Raw genomic sequence first — 19,274 nt, forward strand, 5'->3', positions numbered from 1 at the left:
TCCGAAATCTAAACTGTTCATCCAATTTTGTCGATTGGCGTGTCCTTAGAAGGCTATTAATGTAAACCTAAATTGGTATGAATTACAGGCATGTAGCTTGAACAGTACATGAGTTATTGGAGGCCAAAGTGGTCAACTACTATTAATCTCGTCAGGTCATAAGTACTCCACAGTTACACGAAAAAACGGTAGCAACATGCTTATAAATATACTTATTCATCTGTGTCTTTGTTTATATCCGATATGTACTATTCATGAAGAAATTGGTCAATTATTTACTGTATTTTAGAATGAACATAGACATAGGTTACTGGCTTACTTCTGTTCTATTCCTCTGAGATATTTTTATTAAATTTGTTTATGTATTTAATAATGTGTGTTTGAGGGTGTTTATGGTCCAGCTGTAGGAATATTTATTTAATTTCAAGATATTCTAATTTCAATATTTCGAATTTGTTTCATTGTGTTTGTGAGCGTGCATTGGCTTGAAGACAGGGCGGGAGCGCTCTAGCCAATCACAGCGACTGTTACAAAGCGGACACGAAGGAGTTCTGGACAGTATGGCGCGATGGACGAGAGTCGCAGGAAAAACTTCGAGAGCGGAACAGTTTGTGCTTGGTCGCGCGGAGAAAAATACCGGGCGATCAAAAAGTCAGTATAAATTTGATAACTTAATAAACCATGGAATAATGCAGATAGATAGGTAAAAATTGACACACATGGTTGGAATGACATGGGGTTTTATTAGAACCAAAAAAAAAAAAAAAAAAGAAACACCCCATGTTGCTGGACGGGTGAAAGATCTCTTGCTGGCGTCGTTTGGTGATGATCGTGTGCTCAGCCGCAACTTGCGATTATTGGCTTTGGGGTTACCTGAAGTCTCAAGTGTATCGTGGTCGGCCGACATCTCTAGGGATGCTGAAAGACAACATCCGACTCCAATCCCTCACCATAACTCCGGACATGCTTTACAGTGCTGTTCACAACATTATTCCTCGACTACAGCCAGTGTTGAAGAATGATAGTGGACATATTGAGCATTTCCTGTAAAGAACATCATCTTTGCTTTGTCTTACTTTGTTATGCTAATTATTGCTATTCTGATCAGATGAAGCGCCATCTGTCGGACATTTCTTGATCGTTTGTATTTTTTGGTTCTAATAAAACCTCATGTCATTCCAAGCATGTGTGTCAATTTTTACCTCTCTATCTACATTATTCCGTGATTTATTCAGTTTTCAAATTTATACTGACTTTTTGATCACCCGGTATTTCGGATTGCCGACTTGTTCTCTTGCGTGATTTCCGTGGCTTCTGCAGTGAAGGCATAGTATGCGTTTAGAACTGAATATGTCGCGAGCTGTGTTGTTCATAACTAATTTAGTGAAGTAGGAATCCATTGTTTCCCTATTATTCAACTTATATTTTATGTAATTGCTGAATCATCGACACCAATAAGTGTTTTGCAGTAATAAAAGGCATTCTTACAGGTACTTCTGCTATGGTACCTATCATTTAAGGTCATTAAAATAGTACCTGCAGAATTTATTTATTTGCAATCTTTCATTTATAAATTTCTATGTAACATTCAAAATTCGCAATTATTGAGTGATAGGAACCTTCGACCATTCGATTCATGTGTACATTCATGTTATATACTGTAGACTCAGCAGTATTTGCCTTGTAATGCGGCAGCTACGTATCCCAGCCCCTGGACAACGAAACCAGCCAAAACTTCTAATATTTCAACGTCTCGGCGTACGTTGTTGAGGGTCACCATACCACATCACCATTTTGTTTTCTGAAAGCCTGCAAGATGTAGTGAGACCCCTACCAACTTTCGTTTCTATCGCACTACTCCTTACTGGTGTTGCCATATTGTTTTCCCTCAGTATAGCATCAACATAACAGCGTCACAAACTACTGTCCCCCCGTCAGGAGAAGACGTTTTACAAATGTGTGCCCTGTTATACCAAATGTAAGCAAGCATGTAACTCAGGCACGGTTCGAGCGTTCATTATCATGACTGTCATATGAAGTGTTCACAAATCTCACCTTGAGCATTGATATGCATCATCAAGTGATTATAGAGAAGCAATACTGCACGTTGAATTTCACCTGGAGGTAACGGCAGCACACACCCGTGTTATGAGGCATTTCCTGCCTTCGGTAGTCGGCGATGTTTCCTTTTAATCTTCTTGTTTTAATTTTCGCCACAGATAAAAGTATAGAAGCGTTAAGTTTGGTGGGCGTGCAGATCGTTTTGCGCCTCCTGAACTACTCTTCCAATGCTCTCCATCGACTCTATTAAGAGGGTTTGTCAGCTCAGTTAGGGAAAGGGAGGGACATCCGTTACGTATATACCGCACCGATTGCCTTTGCCAAGTGGGATTTCTTGCAGTAATTGCGTCACCAGCATATCTCAAAAACTCGAGACGCTTGTAATTATTTAGATTCCTGTCCATAAAACAGAGACCAATGATGCAAGTCTTGGAAAACACACAGCAAACGTTGACAGACCAAGAGCGTCCTTCTATCCACTGTTTTGAGTCAGCGTAGATTTTCAACTGACCATTAACGCATGTTGCGAAGATTGACTTGCCCATGGTTTGTAAACGATGTGTAAGTAGGCTGTTTATGTTTTCTCTATGTAAGTAGGCTGTTTATGTTTTCCTATTGGCAACGTTACGTAGCGCTCAATATGAAAATCACTGGCTGTGCTGTGTGCAGTCTGTGGCTAGTTTGCATTGTTGTCTGCCATTGTAGTGTTGGGCAGCGGCAGCTGGATGTGAACAGCGCGTAGCGTTGCGCAGTTGGAGGTGAGCCGCCAGCAGTGATGGATGTGGGGAGAGAGATGGCGGAGTTTTGTAATTTGTCATGAACTGCTATATATATTATGACTATTAAGGTAAATACATTGTTTGTTCTCTATTAAAATCTTTCATTTGCTAACTATGCCTATCAGTAGTTAGTGCCTTCCATAGTTTGAGTCTTTTATTTAGCTGGCAGTAGTGGCGCTCGCTGTATTGCAGTAGCTTGAGCAGCGAAGATTTTTGTGGGGTAAGTGATTTGTGAAAGGTATAGTTTAATGTTAGTCAGGGCCATTCTTTTGTAGGGAATTTGAAACTCAGATTGCGTTGCGCTAAAAATATTGTGTCTCAGTTTTAAGCACAGTCATGTATAATTGTTTAAAGGGGACGTTTCATATGTCGACCCTTAGCCGAGGATACTTCACTGGAATCTTCTGATTTTTTTTTTCTTGTAGTTTGTGTAATTAGTGTAGCTATTGTTTATTGCTAGCGCGCAATTGTAGAGAGAATCTCCTTTGTAGTTGTAGTTTTTCATTGTTGTACACAGTTGTGGCATGCATGTAGATTTGCAGCAAGTATTTCGCAGCTGCAATTAACTAGTTATTATTTTCAGTGCTATGTTAATGTGTTCTCTTATTTTTGCTCTTCAAATTGTGCTTTTCTGTGTTATCGTGTGAAATATTGTGACAATAATGGCGTGTGAAAAACGTAACACTAGGCTCCAAAGTAAACTGAGAAATAATAGTGACGACGAGTGTAGCTTACCAGCACCGCTGTGTAATGAATTAACAGACATTCAAAGTAGCAATTTGGTAACTGTGCATAGGGAAATGGAGTGGGCGTCAAGTAATGGTGTAGACAGTGAAACAGGTAGTGAACAGGGAAGCATTATCGATCGATCGGTCGGTAACAGCTCGCCTCAGGAATCGGGAATGACGGAACACAATACTGCAAATACTGTAGACTCAGGTTTTGGGTTCTCACCGTTTTCTCAGATGAGTCAAGACAAATTTTCTGCTTGTCAAAATGTGAATGTTGCCGGTGCAACTTCACTGCCGAAAAGCACTGAGGAACATGTTTCAGACACCAGTGCATTGTTATTACAGTTAATGCAACAAACGGGACAAAGGCTACAAAAATTAGACACAATGGAACAAAATCTTCAAAAGTTAGACACGATGGAACAATATCAGAGACAAACACAGCATAAGCTTCAAAAGTTAGACACAGTGGAACAAAATCTTAAAAAGTAGTGTACAGTGGAGAAAAACTATTTTGAAAAAGGATGTGAACAGAATACAGAAATCCGGTTTAGATAGTACTTGTGGGAATAATGATGAACAAAGGGAGATCTCCATGCAAAATACTGCAGTAAAACAAACCCTGTCCTTTCCTTTTGTGTCATCCCTCTATGGGTTTGTGTACCCTTGTGTATTTGTTTTCTTCCTGTCTCTGTGTAGTTTCATAGAATTTTTTTTCCTTCTAATACTAAGCTACATTCACTATGATGAGGAATACTGTTATCCTCAAATATAATTGACATTAATAATATGTTATTTACCTTGTAAATATGTTTACACATTATTTATTCTGTTTTGTTTTAATGCTCATGTGTAAAGTTGATGTTCCAAAAGTTATTCTGATCTTTTATGTATTTACTTATGTCATAATTCCTGTAACACTGATATATATGTTAGTTTGATTCTTTTGTAAAGCCTGTACCACAAATGTTATTTGTATCATTATGTTCTTTAATGATGTATTTTGTACCTTTGTAATTGTATTTTTATGTTATAAAATTGTAATTGTCACCAGTTTATCAAATTAAGTAACTTGTAAGTTACATTTCACTGCACACGTTTCTGTTGGTCATAGTATATGGACAATATGTGAGAAGTAGGGACTGTTAGTGTTTGCACGTGTGTTAATAACTCAGCAAGGGACTGGATAACAGCATTGCTGGTTCTAAGGACAATTCCAGAAACTTTGTGAGTACACAAGTGGTGGTTTATGGACTTGCTATATTGTCCGCAAGACTCTTCGATGGTGATTGTGCACCTGCACATTTGCAACAGATGGCTGCTGGCCGTCTCTACAAGGACTACAGTGGGTCTGCGTCTTTGCTGACTCACCAGTACCATTATTTCTACAAGGACTGCAGTGGGTCTGCACCTCTGGTGGCCCACCAATACCGTAATCTCTACCAGGACTACAGTGGGTCTGCTCTGTGATGACCTACCTACCAATACTCTTCAAAACTTCGACTGACTCTGCTGTGGGTTAGCTCCGATGTGGCGCATTACCTGTCTGCATGTCGAGAGTCAGCCATGTCTTTCCGTTGGAAGCACAACACTACTTCTTCAAGACTGCATGGAAATCCACTACTTCTGTGTGCAATTTCTTTTACTAATGAGACTTTGTGAAAAAAAACTGTAATTACTATTATGATGAATGATCAGGACTATCTTTATGGACTGTGAGAAAATTTTAGCTTTTGACCAACATTGTATCAATAAGTGTGTGCATTTGATTTCTTTGTTATTGTAATTATGAAAAATTTTATCAAATCATTATTGGCCGCTGCCCAAGAAAAAAAAATTTGTAAAATTTTTTGTGGGGAGCATGGGGGCTATGTAAGTAGGCTGTTTATGTTTTCTCTATGTAAGTAGGCTGTTTATGTTTTCTTATTGGCAACGTTACGTAGCGCTCAATATGAAAATCACTGGCTGTGCTGTGTGCAGTCTGTGGCTAGTTTGCATTGTTGTCTGCCATTGTAGTGTTGGGCAGCGGCAGCTGGATGTGAACAGCGCGTAGCGTTGCGCAGTTGGAGGTGAGCCGCCAGCAGTGGTGGATGTGGGGAGAGAGATGGCGGAGTTTTGAAATTTGTCATGAACTGCTATATTTATATATGATGATATCAAGGTAAATACATTGTTTGTTCTCTATTAAAATCTTTCATTTGCTAACTATGCCTATCAGTAGTTAGTGCCTTCCATAGTTTGAGTCTTTTATTTAGCTGGCAGTAGTGGCGCTCGCTGTATTGCAGTAGCTTGAGCAGCGAAGATTTTTGTGGGGTAAGTGATTTGTGAAAGGTATAGTTTAATGTTAGTCAGGGCCATTCTTTTGTAGGGAATTTGAAACTCAGATAGCGTTGCGCTAAAAATATTGTGTCTCAGTTTTAAGCACAGTCATGTATAATTTTTCTAAGGGGACGTTTCAGATGCTTCTTCCTTACACAAAATTTTACATTAATATGGGACTTCATTTTGCTCTTTTCGTAGATAATATTCGGAGAACTGTAACCAGTTTTCGAAGTACCTGACGTGAAGTTGTAGAAGCACCGAAATGTGAAGAGCACGAAATGCGACCGAACGTAGCGCCCGCATAACACTCGTCTGAGGGAGCCGCTCGTGACTTCTAAACGCCTCTTAGCGACATTTGTATTGAATGTTACTGCTGCTAAAATGTTTGTATCATTTCTCTAATCAGTTGTTCTTCCTTTTTTCCTTTGCGTATTTTAATCTCCACACTTACAATTACGAGAATTTTTCCTTATAACCTTTGTAAAGACAGGCAGCTTTACGAGCAAGTTATTTGATTGCTACAACAGCAGAACACAGACTGATGAGCTTCAAGCGCACAGGTGAACGCAAGGACCATACCTGAGTTTCGTGCTTTCTTAAATTTGATGCAATAGGTCAGACCGTTTGTAGAACATCTCCTCTTGACGACGGACAGAGGTTTTCGGTGCTGTTTTTATTTGCGAATGTCGGGAAATCCGCCACATTGTCCGCTATAACTTGACGGAAGCTGCACATCGATATATTTAATAATTATGGATGCCTGCCTTTGTAAGGACTTGGGGAGGACGGTGCATCTTCACTAGCGAAGTACACAATGGGTAGTGATCAACGAAATCGTTTGCGGGTAATGTTTCATAGGAACTATTTAATGAAACTCACCTCAACACTAAATACATCAAGCAACTCACACAACTCACAACAGGGAATGGTTGACGGCTCATTCACCTCACCCACTGTGGGTGTCTTATGCATGCAGCAGCCTCACCGAGCTCAAAATACGAATTTTGTTCTTCCAGCTGAGTGTTTCAACTCAACCTGATCTATTTCTCCTTAGCTGGGCAATATAAACAATTATGGCAAACATTTAGGAAATCATATTTTATACTCTCTTTGAAATGCGTTGCCATTAGCTTTTTCTTATTGCTGCCACTAAACGGTCGTTTGTCTAGCACCTATTTAATGGATTTCCGGCAATTCTTTTAGCGGATGTAGATATGGCATTGACATTCGATGTGTACTCACTGGAAGGAACCTCCACGTTCAATTTTTTTTCAGACGTATGTATGAGATTTACTAATCCGATAAACGTGAAATACAAAATTAAATCTGACCGTGAAATAAAATATTTAGTTATCAACCAAAATTGTATCTTAGAACTGAATAAAACTAATGATGAAACACTTACTACAATCAAATGTTTTCATTACTGTCATCCACCTTTTAATGAAAGCATGATCCTCATTAAGCAATATCTGCTATTCGAATGTTATGTAGTTTAATTCATGAACAAATGTGAGTCCTGAAAGCGCGTTGATCAACTGTTCTATTTTTAGGAAAAGAGTGGCATGACATGAGAATCACGCTGAGCCCTGCTTTTACTACGATGAAAATTAAGAATATGTTCATGCTGATAACAGACATTGGACAACAAGTTGTTGCTTACTTAGAGAAACGAACAAGTGATTTTGATGGTGAGTACGTACCTGCTTTACAAAATAAGTGTGTCTCTGTAAAATATCTTTAATCAGTAGCTTTACAAAGGAAACTGATCATCCAAGAAAAATTTGTTGTTAGTCATGGTATGCAGACACACGATTTATGTTTCCTTAATACAAGGGATGTTCAAAAAGTAAGTTCCGGTTGGTCTTGAAATGGAAACCACGATGAGAATTCGGTGAAGATGTGTGGGCAGTGACTGTAGAAAGCCCGTCAATCGCTTCATGTCGCTCTTAGCAGCTTTCAGCACACAGTTAGCACGTCAAGATGGCTAGAAAATACCATCTCCCGCCAAGTAAGGATGCCTACCAAGAAATTTCGCTTGATTTCATGCAACCCAAAGTAAGGAAATTGTCATTCATTTACTACTTCAAGACAATTCTCGACCGTACACTGCAGGGACAATGTAGAGGTTCCTGCAGCGTTTCCAATGGCTCCCTCTGATTTTCATCTCTGCTCACATGAAGCACTGGCTACAAAGACAACAGTCTGGCACAGACAACGAGTTGCGGACCGCGCAGAGTATTGGTGGAAAGCACCTACGTCTGTCTTCTGCGGCGAGGTTATTGGAAAGTTGGTTCCATGCTACGACTGATGTCTTGTTGGAGCGGCGACTATGTACAGAAAAATCTGGAAGATATAGCTAACTGTCGCAAATAAAACGTTCCTCATTTTCACCGTGGTTTCCAATTCGCGACCGTTCGGAACTTACTTTCTGGACAACCGTCATACTTGTCACGACACGCGACTGTGATACGGCATTTACAGGAGAGCAGGTGTGGGTGACGAATAAAATCTTTTAAAGCTACTGTATCTGATAGAACATTGCATGCTCGGCGATTCTTGTCCATCTTTCGTATCACGCCACTTCCCTACACTATGTGATCAAAAGTATCCGGACACCTGACTGAAAATGACTTACAAGTTCGTGGCACCCTCCATCGGTAATGCTGGGATTCAGTACGGTGTTGGCCCACCATTAGCCTTGGTGATAGCTTCCACTCTCGCGGGTATATGTTTAATCAGATGCTGGAAGGTTTCTAGGGGAATGGCAGCCCATTCTTCACGGAGTGCTGCACGGAGGAGAGGTATAGATGTCGGTCGGTGAGGACTGACACGAAGACGACGTTCCAAAACATCCCAAAGGTGTTCTATGGGATTCAGGTCAGGACTCTGTGCAGGCCAGTCCATTACAGGGATATTATTCTCGTGTAACCACACCGCCCAAGGTTGTGCATTATGAACAGGTGCTCTATCGTATTGAAAGATGCAGTCGCCATCCCCGAATTGCTCTTCAGCAGTGGGAAGTAAGAAGGAGCTTAAAATATCAATGTAGGCCTATGCTATGACAGTGCCACGCAAAACAACAATGGGTACAAGCCCCCTCCGTGGAAAACACGGCCACAGCATAATACCACCGTCTCCGAATTTTACTGTTGGCAATACAGACGCAGTCAGATGACGTTCACCGGGCATTCGCCATACCCACACACTGCCATGGGATCGCTACATTGTGTACCGTGGTTCGTCACTCCACACAACGTTTTTACACTTTTCAGTCGTCCAATGTTTACGCTCCTTACACCAAGCGAGGTGTCGTTTGGCATTTACTGGCATGATGTGTGGCTTATGAGCCATAAAATTCAAGTTTTCTCACCTCCCGCCTAGCTGTCATAATACTTGCAGTGGATCCTGATGCAGTTTGGAATTCCTGTGTGATGGTCTGGACCCTCTTCAACTGTCGGCGGTCACTGTCAGTCAACAGACGAGGTCGGCCTGTACGGTTTTCTGCCGTACGTGTCCGTTCACGTTTCCACTTTACTATCTCATAGGAAACAGTGGACCTAGGGATGTTTAGGAGCGGGGAAATCTCGCGTGCAGACGTCTAACTCAAGTGACACCCAATCACCTGACCACGTTCGAAGTCCGTGAGCTCCGCGGAGTGTCCCTTTCTGCTCTCTCTCTCTCTCTCTCTCTCTCTCTCTCTCTCTCACACACACACGATGTCTAATAACTACTAAGGTCACTGATATGGAGAACCTGGCAGTAGGTGGCAGCACAATGCACCTAATACCAAAAACGTATGTTTCTGGAGGTGTCCGGATACTTTTGAGCACATAGTGTATAATGATTTGCTTATGACAACCCTGCAGTGTGAGAAACGGAATTAAGAGCTTAAATGTACATGCCTTTTGTGAGGTTAAGGACACAACAGGGATATTCAAAGATGCAGCAAGATTTCCTAAGCTGACACCCTGAAGTTGATGCTAACATTATGTGCCATTATGCCTACATAAGTGTAAGTAATACATGCAATTGGATCTGTCTTAAAGGGGTATGATTGTAATTATAGAAGCGTAGCACGACTTTGTTTTTCATCGACATACTTGTGTAAGGAGAGGCAATACTAGTACTACATAATGTTTTCCGCATGGTGTTCATGTCGTTGTTGAAGTTTCCGCTGGAAATGAGAACTTGCTCGTACTGGAGATGAAAGACTTCTTCACACGCATCACCAATGATGTCATCGCAACGACAGCGTTCGGTATCAAAGTAGACTCGCTGTCGGAGCCGGACAACTTGTTCTACCGGATGGGTCGCGACCTCACAGCCGTCAGAGTGATCGTCGGCATCGGATACACGCTGTTTCCGAAACTCATGCAGGTGAACATTCCCATAATGTTGTGCGTTATGTCGAATTATGCTAGTCAGTTTCTTTGCGCTCTAACTGCATGTTGTACATTTTGTTTTTGGTAGCTGCTAGGAATACCATTCATGGACCGGACTGCAACAGAGTTTTTCAAATCCACGGTGATCGAAACCATCGAGACTCGTGAAAAGCAGGGAATCGTTCGCCCCGACGTCATCCATTTGCTCATGCAGGCGCGTCGCGGCGAACTGCGCTCAGAAGAGGCGGGCAAGGACGGAAGCACCGAAGGCAAAGGAAAACGTAAGTGCAGCTCATTATTCGTTGTATTTGAGGCATAGTTTTGTTGGTGTCGGCATGAAATGTTGGTTCATTACAGTTCAAATTTAAAGTGCTCGCAGTAATTTGTATCTCTGTCTTGGAACCAACGATAGTACGATTTGTTGTTCTTGTGGTCAATAAATGTCAAGTTACAGCCAGTGTTAATGATCTCTGGCCTTGTTACTCTTAGAGTGTCGATAAAAACTCAGGCCGCTGTGTTGATATTTGATACCACTGATAATTAGAACTAACTACCCTTTCCATGGTAATTACAGTACTAGGTGCGCCATAATTCTTCATACTATCATTAAAATAAGTGATGACAAAAACATTGCAAATAGACTTACTTCAGTATTCTTCTGATATTGAGCATCAAGTATCTTATTGAGTAATAACATATCTGCATGTAATCTTACGCGTAATGGTAAACTCGAGAAACGTTCAGGCTGCAATATTTTCCATCTATTCTGATTCCATTAGGACAACGTAAGCCGTCCATTGCAAGAGCACTCTTGAGAATACATTCAGGACTTTTTTCTAGTGGAATTCTGGCTTCCAAACTATATGGGAATTTAGGACAACACACTGTCAGATACAGTTAGGAAGGGCTCTTGGATCAATTTAAATCTTGGTCACTCTATTGCTTCGAGCTGTCTCTTTAAATGGCAGTGAAGTCATCCCCCCATCACCATCTCTACGCCAGCTCCTTCTCCCATCTCAGAGTCCGGAATCTTTCCTCTCTAACTAGGCCCTAACACAACCTCCAAGCGTAAACTCCGGACAGGACATGTACTTCGATCAACTTATTGTCCATACATTGCTGCTTTAAACTTGTGAAGGCGCAGTTAGCGACAACAAATACTCTGTTCCGGAATCACAAGAGGCGGAGGCGTACTTGGAAAAGGCCAGTAGATGCGGGAAGATTACAATCAGAGCACATCAGGGGCAGGCAGAGACTCCGATATCAGGTACTGGATTGTATGGTGTACCGATAAGCTCACATCATTATTTAATAATGACGAAGAATAGGCTGAAATTCAAGAGACCAGTCAGGAAGAATCAAAGCGCAAAGAAGTGGGATACAGAAGTATTACGGAGGGCGGTAACTTCAATAGCGCATTGGTAATTCCACTGTTAAATGCAGAGGCGAGAGCGAGTAGGTGGAAAGAGTACAGTAAAGGCCTCTTAGAGAAGGAGGACTTGTCTGATGACGTCGTAGAAGAAGAAACATGAGTCATCATGGAAGAGATAGGGGATTCAGTATCAGACTCATAATTTAAAAGAGCACTGGACGACTTGAGATCAAATAAGACCGAAGGGATGGATAACATTCTACCGGAATTTCTATCATCATTGGGCGAAGTGGCCACAAAATGACTATTCACTTTGGTGTGTAGAATACATTAAACCGCAAGAGCCGACAAGTGTGAGAATTATTGCATAATCAGCGTAACAACTCAAGCATCCAAGCTGCTGACAGCAAAAATATGCAAAAGAATGGAGAAGAAAACTGAGGATCTGTTATATGATGATCATTTTGACTTTCATAGAGGTAAAGACACCTCTTACGTTGAGCTTGATAATGGAAGTAAGAGTGAAGAAAAAACAAGACACGTTCATAGAATTTGCCGAGGTGGAAAAAGCGTTCAGCAATGTAATATGATACAAGATCTTCGAAATTCTGAGAAAAATATAGGTAAGTTATAGGGAAAGACGGGGACTGTACGACATGTACAAGGACTAAGACTGGGATACCAAGAACGAAGTGCTCGGATTAAAGAGGGTGTAAGACAGGGATACAGGCTTTCGCTCATCCTGTTTAATTTATATATTCAATTAATACATCGAAGAAGCAATGACGAAAATGAAAGAAAGGTCAAAGGGAGGAATTAAAATTCGAGGTGAAAGAATGTTAATGATAAGATGCGGTGATGGTATTCCTATCCTTAGTGAAAGCGAAGAAGAATTATGGGTCTGTTGAACGCAATGACCATAGAATATGGATTGAGAGTAAATTGAAGAAAGCCGAACGTAGTGAGACGTAGGAGAAATGAGGGCAGCGAGAAACATAAAATCAGAACTGGGTATCACGAAGCAGACGAAATTAAGGAATTTTGCTTCTAGGCAGCTAAATAAACGCTGATGGACGGAGCAAGGGGGACATAAAAAGCAGAGTAGCGTTTGCAGAAAGGGCGTTCCTGGTCAAGACAAATGTATTATTGTCAAACATAGACCTCAACATGTGGAAAAAGTTTCTGAGACTGTATGTTTAGAGCACGGCATTGCATGGCTGTGAAACACTGACTATGGGAAAACCGGAACAGAAAAGAATCGAAAAATTTGAGATGTGGTGCTAGAGACGAATGGTGAAAATTAGGTGGACTGATAAGAATAAGGAATGAGAAGATTATCTGTAGAATCGGCGAGGAAGAGAGTATGTGAAAAACGCTGACAAGGAGAGGGGTCAGGATGATGAGAATCTATGAAGACATGATGGTACTAGAGGGAGCCGTAGAGGCTGAAAACTGTAGAGGAAGGCAGAGACTGGGTTACATCCAGCAAATAACACTGGACATGAACTGCAATTGCTGCTCTGAGATGAATAGGTAGGCACAAGAGAGGAATTAGTGGTGGGTCCCATGAAACCAGTCAGGAGATTGACGACCCACCTCTGAGAGCTCTACACGAGTATCAGACAGAACTGAAAGAGTCAGTGAAATGAAAAGGAGAGCGATTCCGCCGAAATGTTGCCAAGGCTGTTTGCAGTATGCTGCAGAAGTTGCGCTGGGAAGCCCGTACACATCCTCCACGGAGTTCTGATCTCTTCCCCTCGTGATGTCCATATCTTGGAGCCCGTAAAAGGACATTCGTGGCTGTCAGTTTGCTTCGGGCGAAGATGTGCACGCCTGAATACAATCGTAGTTCCTGTAAATTTTTTTCCGTGAGGGCATTACGCGTCTTGTCTCATAGTGGGATAAATATATTTACAGTTATGGTGATTACTTTTGTAATCGTGTACTGTTTACTTACTTGTTTTCTGTCTCTCTCATTTTCACTTGATAGCTCCTCACATATCAACAAGTTGATATAAGAAAAGGCACACACATCACTGTAAGAATGTCAACTCCCACCACATCAGCAAGTTGAAGAGGAATCATGCGATAAGGCGGGAGGTGAGAAGACAACTGGGTGGTGGGAAATGGCGGGGGAAGGTCATCTCTCTGAGAGATGTTGCCGCACATGTGGAATTACTTTATGCACAACGAGGATGATGAAATAACGTACCCTTTGGACAAGCTATTTCGACTTTCTAGCGTACTTGCAGTAGAGTTTCGTGTCTTGTAATGTTGCTGGCAGAAGATTTCCTATTTACCGAGTCTTGCAGGGGATAAGGGATCTACTTCCTACCACCATTACACGATACAATAAAAAGACATATTCATCAGTGAATAACCAGTAGAACGCGTTTAGCCGTAAATACATCGCTGGATTGCCAGAACCGTTTTCAGTACACGGTGAGGTGACAAAAGCCATGGAATGGCGAAATGCAGATATGCAGGTGACGGTAATATGGTGTACACGAGGTATAAGAGGACAGTGCATGGGCTGAGCTGTCATTTGTACTCAGATGGTTCGTGTGAAAAGGTGTCCGACGTGATTATGGCCGCACAACGGCAATTAAGAGACTTGGAAAGCGGAATGGTAGGTAGAGCTGGACGCATGGGACATTACATTTGGGAAATCGTTAGGGAGTTCAATATTTCGAGATCCACAGTGTCAAGATTGTGCCGACAATACGACACTTCAAGCATTACCTCTTACCACGGACAATGCAGTGGCTGACGGTCTTTACTCAACGACTGAGAGCGTAGGGTTTTCAGTGCTAATGGACACGCAGGACTGCGTGAAATAACCGCAGAAATCAATGTGGAACGTACGACGAACACATCCGTTAGGACAGTGCGACGAAATTTTAGCGTCAGTTGGGCTGTGGCGGAAGGTGACCGACACGAGAGCCTTTGCTAACAGCACGATATGGCCTGCAGCGCTCTCCTGAGCTGGTAACCATATCGGTTGGACTCTAGACGACTGGAAAACCGTGGCCTTGTCAGATGAGACTCAGTTTCAGTTGGTAAGAGCCGATGGTAGCGTCGGAGTATGGAGTAGACCACCACGAAGCTATGGACGCAAGTTGTCAACAAGGTACAGAGCAAGCTGGTGGTGGTTCCATAATGGTGTGGGCGGTACTTACGTGGAACTCTGCTCTGGCCCAAAACCTGTCATTGAGTGGAAATGGTTTTGTCCGGCTGCTTGTAACCATTTGTTCCCAAACAACAATGGAACTCTTATGGATGACAGTGTGCCATGTCGTCGGGAAACGGTTGTCTGCTGTTGATATGAAAAACTTTCTGGACAGTTCGAGCGAATTATTTGGTCGCCCAGATCGCCCGACATCAGCCCATCGAACATTTATGGGACGTAATCAAGATGACAGTTCGTGCACAAAATTCTGCACTGGCAACACGCTCTCAATTATGACCTTCTATAGAGGCAGCATGGCCCAGTATTTCTGCCGGGGACCTTCGCGAGTTGTTGCGTCGAGTGCCACGTCGATTTGCTACACTGTCCTGGACAAAAGGAGGTCCTTGTCACCTCAGTGTACCAGGTGTTTATAAGTGAATGGTGCAGATTTAAAAATTAGCAATAAAGTGTACGTATTGCTTTACATGGGGAAACAGTACAGCACAAGAGGCGGCCACTGTCCTAGTTTTTTATGCGTTACCCACTGTTCGCTTGTCATGATTACTACGCAGGAGTAGCGTCTGTTTCTAAGATGGCGTCCCAGTACGGCTTCACGTGAGTTCCGTTTTGAGTTGTCCACATATGTGCTTACAGTGCAGCGTGAGTTTCGTGCACGGTTTAGGGAAGATCACGCAAGAATAACATAAGTAGGTGGTACACACAGTTCGCGCAAACCAGAAGAATTTTTGATGGCGAGTCCTGGTCGACCTCGTGGTGTGTCTGACGCAAACGTTGACAGAGTACTCGAGGCGCCTCACCGAAATCCTCACAAGTCACTGACGAAAGGAAGCAGTAAATTGTTAAACTAAATGATCATGGCGTGGAAGACGTAGCGTAAAGGCTGTTGGTTTAAGCCGTACAAGTGGGATTCGTACAGGCCCTTACACCAGCAGACAAAGTGAAAAGACGGGACTCTTATGAAGAGCCGCTGTTCTCTAGAAAGAGTAATCTTCTGAGATGAAGGAGCCTGCTATATAAGTGGCAAGCGAAACGCACACAATGTCCGTATCCTGGTAAGCGAGAAATCTCTTATCCTGACACAGTATCAGCGTGACTTTCCAAAAGTGGAACGGTTTCTGTGCAGTTTGGCACGAGAAAGTGCACAGAACACGATGATGTGTAACTCATTTCGAGACATATTTCTTGGTTGTTATCTCAGCTGAACATCAGTTATGATTAATACACTTTGCAACTAGACGGTGCTCGGCCCCATTTTCACAGTAATGTACGAGAGCTTGTTAACAGTGCTCTGCGCCAATGCTGGACTGGACGTGCTGCGAGAGTAGACAACAAACTTCTCCACTGGCCGCCCCGTTCACTGAATTAAGCACCCTGCGATTTCTTTCTGTGGGGGTTAGTGAGAGACGGAGTTCATGTACTGCCCATGCTTGTGTCCCTTGGGGAAGTATATGATGCACTGCTCACCGTAATGGGGGACATGCTACACCCAGTGTGGTAATAATTTTGTTACTGTGTAGATGTGTGTCATGTGACCGAGGGTGCACATATTGAAGGAGTGTGATCAATGCGTGTGAAACTTGAACACTTGCCGCTGCTCATCCTGTAAAGTTTGCCCATATCAAATATTAAATCGATTTATTATTAGCATTTAAAATCGTATAATTCACTTATAATCATGTGTTTGAGTTAGCACCTAGCTGTGGGCAAAGGGTGCAGTGAAATTAACTGAAATAAAACTCTCTCTCTCTCTCTCTCTCTCTCTCTCTCTCTCTCTCTCTCTCTCACACACACACACACACACACACCTACTTCGGCTAGTCACCCCAGGCAGCACTGTGCGTCAGGGGCCTAACCGGAGTGGAGATGATGGAGTGTGCCGGAAGGCACAGTAATGACGACAGGGGCGAGCAGTGTGAGAAGCTACTCACATGACGGCGTCGATGGGGGCAGACCGAGAACGACCGCGTAGCTAACTGCCCTGATATTGAGCACAGAGCTCTGAGCATGGAAAGCTTTACAACGGGATGTTAGCGGCTTTATAGCCTCACCGTTCAAATTTTTCCGTTTAGCATGTTCCCCTCCACCTGAGTTCATGTGCCAACTGTATGTTCGACACCAACAGCTTTAGCCGTATATCTCGACAATACGTCCAACCTATTGAGGTTGTAATGCACATTATTTTAGGGCTGAATCGATGGCAGAATTCAAGTTACCCAATAACTATTGACAATTGCTGAATACAGTCAAAAACTTCAAATAAAAATAAAGTTGTCTTCGACATGAAGATTGGTTTCAACACCATCGTACTCTACTAGACATGATCGTATTAGAAGCGGTATGCGTTCGGCTTCCTCTGACTTGAACTATTTCAAATCGAAAGGTTACTGAAGAAAGTATGCCTTACGCTCTAAAAACAGAAACGAAAAATTATCCGATTCGATGAGGAGCGGGAGAAACATTTGGTCGCAATGTTCAGCATACTTACCTCACCTTAATTCCACGTGTTGCGGATGGATCAAAACACAGAACATCGGCAGTGTACCGCAATGAGTCATGAAGTGAAGGGCTGAATTAGGGGGGCAAGCCGCCTGGTGGCATCTGCGGGGACATTTTAGGATACCTATCGTCCAATAAAGATGGCCACGGCTGTCCTTATAATAATGCAGACAGGATTTTAAACGCGCAGTTTATTATAGCAAACAAAAACCAGTCTCATACGATATCTTTAAATGTTTTGTAACAAAAATATTGTTTCTGATTCAGTAACTTGTGTATGGTTTCACTCGAAAGGCAATAATAATAATAATAATAATTTTAAATTAGAGAAGTTAAATATAAGAGTATCAGTCATTCTAAAAATATTTCCCAGAAAATTATGTTATTTTCAGAATTCTGTCTCATGATCAACATATTTTTTCAGACTTACTTTCCGGTTTTGGAACTTCTTATAGTTTGTAAAAAAATTTCTTCGTGTCTTGTCTTTGTGTTTTGGTCTTTTTTCCGCAATTGCAGATATTCAGGTTATACGGGTTAATTACCGAGTATTCCGACTGTAATACAAGTCTTGTTAAGACCGGTACTCTACGTACACACGGACAATTGCGATTGTTCAAGAGTCCTACAACAGATTCTAATCTCGTCTTACCGCAATCTATGCAAGAAATTTTAATAGACTTTTAAGTCTGTTAGTGGTTCAATATACAAACGTCCATTATACATCAACAAAAACACGGATATTTTAATTTGGTGGCAGAATGCGAAATCCTTATTGGGAGATGTATATTCACATCGAAAACTTAGGATATACTCAAACCCTTAGTATTACTGAGATTAGTCATGGAAATGCCAATATTACTGTTTTTTAAATGTCATGAAAGTGACGAACATACTGGTAACTTTGTTAAATTCTTTACAATAATGACAAATGTTGAAACTACGCTGTTGTAACAATTTTCAGCAAACCGCTTATGCAGAAAATTGTAAGAAATTATGATTCACAATGGTAGGCAAGAAGGAAACGAGAACTGATGTGAACTGTCACCCTACAAATGCCCATTACTGTCAAGATGTACGACCACTGGACCACGGGATCAGTGCGTTTCTGACAGCATTCGTAACGGCTCGTTTACAAAATTTCTTTAAAAAATAAGAAGGAAGCATTTTGACGTGCCTATCTGGTGCGTGAGGGGACAGCTGTTGTTCGTGCTTCAGGCGAGGTCTATCCAGAAACTACGTCTGGCCTTCATGCAGAGAAACAGGTGGTGGAGGGAAAGAAACAGTCGCTGAATAACGAAGAAAGTCAGTGTTCTTAGACTTAAAATTGTGAGAAAGTCACATTAATGTTTGTCCTCCTGCGAAAGCTACCCAAATGACAGTTGAAATTGTGAGTCCTACCAGGTGTGAAATCTGCGCCGAGTGAGGTGAGACAAAGAGCTATGTGTCAATGATGTTTTTGTAAGAGTGAAACGACGATTGATCGTCATGAGGAAAGAAGTGTTTGTCTAACTGTAGTCATAAACGGAATGGTATTCAAAGTGGACGATATCTCAACTGTCAGATAATTGTCCTCAGATTTATGGCAGTGCTCTTTGGGGCCATAAACATCTTTCTGAAAATCACAAAATGCAACGAATAAATACACTCCTGGAAATTGAAATAAGAACACCGTGAATTCATTGTCCCAGGAAGGAGAAACTTTATTGACACATTCCTGGGGTCAGATACATCACATGATCACACTGACAGAACCACAGGCACATAGACACAGGCAACAGAGCATGCACAATGTCGGCACTAGTACAGTGTATATCCACCTTTCGCAGCAATGCAGGCTGCTGTTCTCCCATGGAGACGATCGTAGAGATGCTGGATGTAGTCCTGTGGAACGGCTTGCCATGCCATTTCCACCTGGCGCCTCAGTTGGACCAGCGTTCT

The 19,274-nt window shown here is 42.1% G+C and overlaps 1 protein-coding gene across 2 annotated transcripts in view; it reads left to right on the plus strand.

Annotated features, from left to right (window-relative positions):
* LOC124594884 (cytochrome P450 9e2-like) overlaps positions 1-19,274 on the plus strand; it is a 111,942-nt gene that overhangs the window by 49,298 nt on the left and 43,370 nt on the right. For both annotated transcript variants that reach the window (XM_047133356.1, XM_047133357.1), the window contains exons 4-6: positions 7,447-7,584; positions 10,065-10,273; positions 10,367-10,559. In XM_047133356.1, the coding sequence (XP_046989312.1) occupies positions 7,447-7,584; positions 10,065-10,273; positions 10,367-10,559 (540 nt within the window). The remainder of the gene's footprint in view (positions 1-7,446; positions 7,585-10,064; positions 10,274-10,366; positions 10,560-19,274) is intronic.

The sequence above is a fragment of the Schistocerca americana genome, chromosome 2, assembly GCF_021461395.2.
Source record: "Schistocerca americana isolate TAMUIC-IGC-003095 chromosome 2, iqSchAmer2.1, whole genome shotgun sequence".
Classification (NCBI taxonomy): domain Eukaryota; kingdom Metazoa; phylum Arthropoda; class Insecta; order Orthoptera; family Acrididae; genus Schistocerca; species Schistocerca americana.